The following is an 8,811-nucleotide window of genomic DNA, read 5'->3' on the forward strand; positions in this document are numbered from 1 at the left end:
TAGTCTCTCTCTCATTTCACAGATAAAAAAACTAGGAGGTTCTGTGAAATGCCCATTATCACTGAGGTAGTAAGTGGTAGAGCCCAGATTATGAGCTCAGCTCCTCTGATGCCAAATCTATCATTCTTTTCACTGTGCCATGCATGCTTCCTCTCTGGGGTGGTATCTAGTGAAGCATTAAAGTGGACGAGCAAGACTGCAGGGACAAAGGCACGTGATGCCAGAATTTGGGAGATAGGTTGGGAGAGGACGGATATATCAACCAGCAGCCCTGATGAGGGCAAGGAGCAAATTCAGAATGTAGAGGCAAAGGAAGATGAAAAGATCAGAGGTCGTGGTCTCAGAAAGTGTGAGCTTTTTGAGGGCAGGTCCCTTCCCCCTCCTCTTTGTGTCCCCAGAGTTTAGCATACTATCTGGCACATACTTATTGATTGATTGATTGATTGATTGATTGACTGAGAGTAGAATTCCAAAGTGGAGATTCTGGAGGTAGCACATTGCCTATAGATAGTATGGTCTAGGATATGGTTTTGTCAGCTTGTGTCTGAATTGGGATGGAGAAGGAGGTTGTGAGTTGAGGATGTGAAGAAATTGAGAGGTCAGGTTGTTAGACAGTTCTTTGACTTGAACATTAAATCCCACAAGAATGATGGCAGGAGATAGAATGGAAAGGAAGATGATGAGCTGGAGATGGAAATCACTGAGAAAACTGAGAATGCCCTGGAGATTTAGTAGATGATAGCAGCAAGGACAGGGAGAGGATGATATAGAGATTTCATAAAGCTCAAAAGAAGAGAGGTCATTGGGGCTTTTATTGGAATGGCCCTGGAGCCACCAGAATGGGAACCCAGTATGTCTATCTCTTCTCCAGGCCCTGTGAGCCACAGGAACAGGAGACATGGTATCCAATGGAGAGGGAACTATAGGCAACCAGGAAGCCTGGGTTCTAGTCCCATCTGTGACACCACCTTGCTATATAATAAAAGTAGGTCACTTTCCATTTCCATACATCTGTTAACTTTTCCACAAAAAATAGTCCCATCTCTGATACCACCTTGCTATATAATAAAAATAGGTTGTTTTCCATCTCTATACGTCAGTTAGCCTTTCCACCAAAAGAATGGAATATGTAAGACTGAATCTGATCCTGCCTGGATGGACCATCCAGGTCTCCCCCCTCCCCTTTCTTTTCTTTGTTATAAGGGATGGCTTGCTGGGTAGAGGAGAGTAAAAGGGTACATCCAGAAATCAAGGTGATTTCAAGATATCAAGAAGAAAATTTTAAAATTCAGATTCACTTGAGAAGAGTAGAGGGCAGTCGGTTCCTCATGTCTCTGACACTACTTCTTTACCCCCAACAGATGAAAGCAGCAAGAAACAGCTGCTGTTGGCCTACCATAAAAAGAGGCAGAGCTCCGCCTGGCATGGGTTGGGATTTGCACAACACTCACCCCAGCTACTTTAACCGCCAGCTTTGGCCCCCCTGGGGAGAGACTGGGCCACCATCAGTGACATGGCCCATGGGATGGGAGCAAGAATGGGCCAGCTCTCTCAATTCCCATGCACAGAGGCAGCTTCTTTTCTGGCCCATTTTCCCCTTTTCTTCTCCCCCCACCAATGCTGGCGTCCTGCAGCTCCTCTGTGACCTTTCCACCTTGGCCTTCTGCCTACCTCCTCTTGTTCCCCTGTTCTCCACATTTTCTCTTCTCAATGAAAATACCCATTAAAAAATGCAGCCAGGGGGCAAATGAAGGGGAAAAAGTAGACGGCACTGACCACTCTTCTTTATGGCTGTATTTGTTGTGCACATTTATTTATTTATAAGGTACATTTATTGTGCATTTATATGAGCCAAAGAGGCTCTCAGCCTGTGATCTGGAAAAGCCAGGCAGGGAAAATCTCTCTTCACCAGTAGAATCCAGAAGGTGGTGAAGGCACAAGTAGATATCTAGTTTACACATGTACAGGTAATGGATTCCATTTTCCATCTCGAGTTTAATGTGTAGACATACAAAGAGAGGGTGTGTTATAATGGATAGAGAGCCAGCTTCAGACCTGGGTTCAAGTCTTCCTTTGGACAAATACTGGCTCTGTGACCCTGACCAAGCTATTAAACCTCTGAGCCATGCTTTAGGCAACTCTCTAAGACTAAGATGCCAAAACACGGCTAATGTGGAAATATGTTTTGTATGATTTCACATACATAATGGAAATCAAATTGCTTTCCTCCTCACAGAGGGCCGATGGGCAGGGGGGAGGGAGAGAATTTGGAACTCAAAATTTTAAAAATATTATTGTTGAAAAAAATGTTTACATATAATTGGAAAATATTTAACTAAATCATTTTTTTAAAAAAATTTTAAAAAGACTAAATTGCAGAGAAGGTGCTATATTGGTAGAAGGAGTTCCTCATTTGGGAGTTACCTGTACTAACAGAATAATAGACCCAGTCCCTGACTTTGTCCCTGTATAGACATAGACTATGAATATCTTCATACACGTTGGTTTTGCTTTTTTGCTCCAAAGCAGCAGGGGAATGTGTTGATTTAATTTCATCTCCCACAAAGGCAATTCAAATGGAGAAGGGGAGGAGGGAATAATAACTAATATTCACATAAAACTTCGAAGCTTGGAAAGTACATTGCATTTATTCTCTCCTCTTAGCCTCCCAACAGCCCTATGAGATTTGTACTATAGATAGTTTCTCTCCATTTTACAAACTTAGGCTCAGACAGGTTAAGTGATTTGCCAATGGTCACACAGCTAGTGAGTGTCTGAACAGGGATCTGAACCCAAGTGTTCCTAACACCAGGTCCAACGCTTTATCCACTGTGCCATCCATCCTCTCGAATACCATGATGGGCTAACTCAGTGGCAGAGATTGGAGGAAATCAAGATGTGGAAACATTGCATTACAAGAATAAACAAGCAGTTCTAGCTGGGAATCCAAGTAAGCTCTCTTACTAGACTCCCTCCCCATCCTACCACCGGTCTCCAGCCTTCTGCTGTCTCAAGTCAAGAACTGATGAACAGGCAGTTCTGAATCAAAGATTCTTAGGTTTAAAATGTCTTGGCATCTCTCCTATCATATGCATAGCTCCCCATACATAGGTTCAGGGTTCTTAAGAAAGCAAAAGGTGTGGCCCGGGGCAGCTAGATGGTCAGGAGTACCTGAGTTCAAATCCAGCCTCAGACACATAACTCTCACTAGCTGTGTGACTCTGGGCAAGTCACTTAACCCCAGTTGCCCCAGGAAAGGCAAATTAGTGAAGTGTCATGGTCCAATGTCCCTTAACCTCTTCTGCCATCTAGTGGCATGTCTCCCTTTCCCAGTTCATTCTAGTACAGTCAATCTCCTGACTCCCTCTGCCCCTCATCCACAGTGGTGGTTCTCTCCCTATCGGTTTCCTGTCTCTGTCGGGCTCCCAATAAAAACCCTGCCCCAGACCTCTGCTCTAGCTTACTGATCAGAACTGTAACCCTAAACTTAAATTTCCAGACTTTATAAGCATTGTTCTAAGCTAATATTCCATCCCACTAAATAACCTGTGCAGTTACTGTATATTAATGAAGTGCAAGATGTGATGCAGGAGGGGACACCTAAATACATGAAACTGGAAGAAATTACTCCATCTGCTTTCTTCGGTCCTTATCAATAGATGGCTGAGTTCTCAATCAACATCAGGCTAGCTAGCCATTGGTAGTTTCACCATTGACCATTGCTAGCCAACCAATGACTGATGCTGAGCTTAAGCCAACAAATAACATAATGAAGAAAGTCTTGAGGATCTTGAGTACTGTTTTAACAGAAAAAAAGGGTACCCCCCCAGGCTTCAATCTCAGAATCAGAGAATAGACCCCATACTTTGATTTATAACCAGAAAGGAAAGAAATTTTCTATATGAAGAAACTGAAGACCAGAGAAATTAAGGAACTTGCCCAAAGCCACACTAGTAGTAGATCTGAGCCTAAGTCCTCTGATTCCAAATCCCTGCTAATGCTGCTGTTCCAGGAATACTAGGGTGACACTGCATACTACCTTATCCTCATACTACCACTTAGCGTTTTCCATAATACTTTGCTGCTTTGATACAGAGGCAGCATGGAGTTATGGCAAGAATCAGTGGAGCTTGGTTCATGGCATCATAGATCCTCTGTTCAAGTCCCAGATCTAAGCCTGCTGGTTGTATGACCATGACCAAGTCACTTACACAGCCAAAAACAAAAACAAAATGTTTCCCATTCATTGCCTCCTCTTTCCTCTCATCTCTCAACCCCTTCCAGTCTGGCTTCTGACATCATCATGCAATTGAATCTGCTCTTTCCAAGATTAGTAGTGATCTCTTAATTCTCAAATCCTATGGCCTTTCTCAAGCCCTCATCTTTCCTGAACTCTCTTCAGCTTTTGACACCTTTGACTCCCCTCTCATCCTGCATACTTTCTTCTTTCTGGGAATATGTCCTTCTTTTGGTTATTTTACCTGTCTGGCCACTCCTCGGTCTTCTTTGTTGGACTATCCTTTATGTCTCACCCCTTTGTGTGGCCATACTCTAGGACTCTGTTCTGAGCTATTTTCTCTCTGTCAACTTTCTCAGTGACCTCATCAGCTCCCATAAGCTTAATTATCCTCTCTAAGTACGTGACTTTCTGATTTCTACATGTAGCCCCAGCCTCTCCTAAGGTCCGCTCCTGCATCCCCGACTTCCTTTTGGGCATTCTCAACTTCTTGTCCTATGAACATCTCAAAACAGAAATCACTCCCTTTTCCCTAAACCCTACCCTCTTCCTAACTTCTCCATTTCTATTGATGCCAGCATTATCCTTCCAGTTTCATAGGTTTGCAACCCTGGAGTCTCACTCAACTCTTCCCTCTGGCTCACCTTCAACCCTCATATCCAATCTGTGGCCAAGTCTGGTCCATTCTGCTCCCCAACATGTCTTACATCTTTCCCCTTCTCCCCAGTCACACAGCTATTGACGTAATTTTCATGTCCTCATCACTTTTTGCTCGAGATATTACAAAAACTTCCTAACTGCTCTTCCTGTTTCCAGTCACTCCCATCTTCAATTCATTCCCCACACACTGTCTAATTGATGCCTTTTTTTTTTTTTTGACTAGGCAATGGGGTTAAGTGACCTGCCCAGGGTCACACAGCTAGTAAGTGTTATGTGTCTGAGGCTGGATTTGAACTCAGGTCCTCCTGAATACAGGGCCGGTGCTCTATCCACTATGCCACCTAGCTACCCCAAATTAATGTCTCAAAGCACAGGTCTGACCATGTCACACTTCTACTGAAGACGCCTCAGTAGCTCCTTCTTGCACTAGGATAAAAGACAAATTCAACTGTTTGGAGTTTAAAACCATTCACCATTTGGTTCCAGCCTCTATTTCCAGACTTATTGCACATAACTCTCGTGCAGACTACGTTCCAGTCAAAGTAGCCTGCTTGCTGTTCCCCATCTCCTACACAGGCTGTTGCCCATGCCTGGATATACTCCTTTCCTCACTTCCTCTACTTAAAACTCCTAATTTCCTTTGAGGCTTAGCTCAAGGGCCATTCTCTACAGAAGGCCTACCCTGACCTCCCACTCCTCAATTGCTGCTGTCCTCTCTCCTCTCCCTCTGCAAAAATAACTTTGTATTTATTTTGTATTTACTTCTCTGGGTACATATTGTACCACCCAACTGAATGCAAGCTCCTCAGAGGGCAGGGACTTTCATTTTTATCTTTGTATCCTCAATGCCTAGCATGGTGCCTGGCACATAGTAGGTACTTAATAAATTTTTGTTGAATGAATGCAGTGGTCAGTACCTGGGTAGAAAAAAAAAAGAGGTCCAGATAATAGCCGTAGGAAGCGCTGCATCATCATCAGAATAACTATTGGGGATAGAGATGAAGGGGCCAAATAGTACAGAATCCACATAAAACCTTGATGATTCAACTCTTTTTTTCTTCATATCCTCATGAATAAACAGTGCCACTCCAATTAGGAAATCATATATACAATGACTTGTAGAGGCAGGCATGGTATAGCTCTCTCAGGGCAGGGAGAGGAGCACTTGATGTCCCCACAAGGGGCCCAATTGGTGTCCTTGGTGAGAAATGCCAGCAGGGAGAGATAAACCGTGGCCCTTTTCCAGGCCTTCATTCTTGGTTGACACATCAGGAAAGAGAGTGCTCCATTAAACATTTTTTTTTTAATGTGATAAGATGAGTATGTTTTTAGGGTGTCATCATTACAGAACTTGTTTAGACAAGTGTATTAACTCCTTTGATAAACACTAGCATAAATGGTATCCACTGGTTCAGGTCACATGGAAGGGAGTTGGGCAGGGACTGATTTTGATACCCAAACCAGGAAGTGACTGGCTTCAACTTGTTCCGCATGTGTGGTGTATATGCCAGCCACAAACACCACTTCTCTTCACCACCCCTGAGATCGTCCCCATATCCTTCTGGCTGACCATATAGTAGGCTGGCTCTGTAAGAACTACAACCAACAAGGAAGATACTCCAGGATTTTCTCAAGAGTCATCTGGATTCAACTTGTAGCAAGAAGCTATTCTCAGACTGGTGAGGAAAAGTGATGGCTTTCTGGGGTTGGGGTAGAACAGGATTTAGGGAGGAAAGTGTTGTAGGAACGAGGGGGAGGGGAGGAAAGGATGCATAAAGAGAAAAGACAGCTTTGCATGGGTAATTATAGAATTCAGTGGGGATGGGAGCATAGTGATATAAGTAAACAAGAGGATATGTAGGGATGGGGGCACAATGAGATAAATAGAGATGAGTGAGTAAAGGGGCAGAAAGGGTAGTAGGGAAATCAGGATGAAGGAAAGCAGGGTGTGAAGAGAGGAATACAGTGATATGAATAGAGAAGGGGGTATAGTAGGGTGAGAGGAGCTGGGAGCATAATGGGGCACGGGGGACTGATGTCAGTAGAGGAATGAGGATAAAGGCACAATAGGGTGTGTAGAGATGGGAGCACAGGGATGTGAACAGGGAAGGGAATGTTGTGTTATGTAGGGATGAGAGCGTAGAGTAAAAAGGATAGAAATACTGTCAGTAATTGTTTATTAAGCACCTACTATGTGCCAGGCACTGTGCTAAATTCTGGGGAGTCAAAGACAAAAAGGCAGTTCCTGCTCTCAGTGAGTCCACAGTGAAGGATGCAGGAGAATAGTGGAAAGAAAGGAATAGGATCACAGCGGGGTAAAGGGTTACAGTGAGGTGAGGGGGGATAGGATTCCAGTGGGGATGAGAGGAGATTAGGTGAAATGAGGTAAGAGAGGGAGATTGGGGAGGCTGTGGAATAAGTGGGTATGAGGCACAGTCATGAGTGGGGGAGAGGGCCACGTTGAGGTAAATGGGGCTGGGCGCACAGCTGGCCAAGGAGACAGTAACTAAAAGGGGTGGGGGTAGGGAAGCAGTACTGATTTCTTGAATATATAGCTTCTTGCCCTCTGCCCCCTTCCTTTTTCCTCCCCCATAGGAGAGATGGCACCAGCTGCGGCAGCCTCATGCTCCCTCTTGCTTCTCTTTCTGGGGCTGTGGGAGGTCCCAGTCAGCGCAAAGCCTCAGAACCTGACCTTCGCCCAGTGGTTTCAAATTCAGCACATCCAGCCTAGCCCTCTCCCGTGCAACCGGGGCATGAGCAGTATTAACTCTTACACAAAGAGCTGCAAACCCCTTAACAGCTTCCTCCATGACTCTTTCTCAAACGTGGCCACAGTCTGTGGTTCCCCCAGCATAACCTGTAAGAACGGCCAGAAGAACTGTCATCAGAGCCCTAACACAGTTTCCATTACCCAATGTGTCCTCGTCTTTGGGAAATACCCCAACTGCCGCTACAGGGACACCCCCCTTGTTAAAACCTTCATTGTGGCTTGTGATCCCCCTAAAGCTGGCGATCCCCCTGGATATAAGCTGGTTCCTGTGCACCTGGATTCCTTAAAATCTTCTGTCCAGGACTACAACTAGGGGGCCAACACATTGGTTCTCTTGATGCTTTCTGTGCTGGCCCACAGGGGTCCTCTCTTGTAGTTTAGACCTTTCTAGGGCAGGGCTTCTTAAACTTTTTCCACTCCAGATTCCTTTTCGCCTGAGAAATTTTTACACAACCCCAGGTATATAAGTATATAAAATAGATATACAAATCAAACATTTACTGATTATAAATCATAAAGAAATTTATTTTAAAACAATTCTTTGGTATACATATAATTTAACCATTTATTAAAGATGAAAGCAAATTTGCATACTAATGAGATGGATGTGCTTATTTATTTTTACATAAAGAATTAAATCTTGGCAGAATATTTGATACTGCAAGACATAGAGCATCTTTAATGTTTTTCAGAGGTGATCGATATTTTGATTTTGTAATCATCAATGCTGAGACGCTACTTCACGTAAATATGTAGTACAAAATGGAAAGCCCTTTTTGTAAACAGTTGCACATACAAAGCAATATGTAGTGTGTGTGTGTACATATATATGATATACATATATTATATATATGTACAAGCTGCTGTCCATATGGTAATTTAAGGTTTGCAAAACACTTTACAAACATTTTCTCCTTTGAGCCTCACAGCAACTCTATGAGGTAACTGATAGGGTATGGGCCCAACCCAAGACCTTTGCCCCTCATTCCAGACAATTTGGATCCCATTTGTCTATGGGTCCCAGAAAACCCTTAAACTTTCTTTGAACTCACTTATCTGGTCAAGGAAGTTTAGCAGTCTCCTGATTATTAACTGGCCTCATTGCCTAGGCCTTATCTCCCTTTGAAACCCTAATGAAGGCTAA

The 8,811-nt window shown here is 43.8% G+C and overlaps 1 protein-coding gene across 2 annotated transcripts; it reads left to right on the top strand.

Moving 5' to 3' along the window:
- The first annotated feature begins 6,353 nt into the window (after nucleotides 1-6,353).
- LOC114028815 (ribonuclease 8-like) lies at nucleotides 6,354-8,130 on the top strand. 2 transcript variants are annotated; one of them, XM_027843122.1, is made up of 2 exons: nucleotides 6,354-6,576; nucleotides 7,493-8,130. In XM_027843122.1, exon 2 carries the CDS (start codon nucleotides 7,498-7,500, stop codon nucleotides 7,978-7,980), a length of 483 nt encoding a protein of 160 aa, XP_027698923.1. In that variant the 5' UTR covers nucleotides 6,354-6,576; nucleotides 7,493-7,497; the 3' UTR covers nucleotides 7,981-8,130. The 2 variants fall into 2 exon arrangements, with proteins under 2 accessions (XP_027698923.1, XP_027698924.1); XM_027843123.1 differs by having other exon boundaries at nucleotides 7,496-8,130.
- The last annotated feature ends 681 nt before the right edge of the window (nucleotides 8,131-8,811 follow it).

This window comes from Vombatus ursinus, unplaced genomic scaffold (assembly GCF_900497805.2).
Source record: "Vombatus ursinus unplaced genomic scaffold, bare-nosed wombat genome assembly UNPS02014894.1, whole genome shotgun sequence".
Classification (NCBI taxonomy): domain Eukaryota; kingdom Metazoa; phylum Chordata; class Mammalia; order Diprotodontia; family Vombatidae; genus Vombatus; species Vombatus ursinus.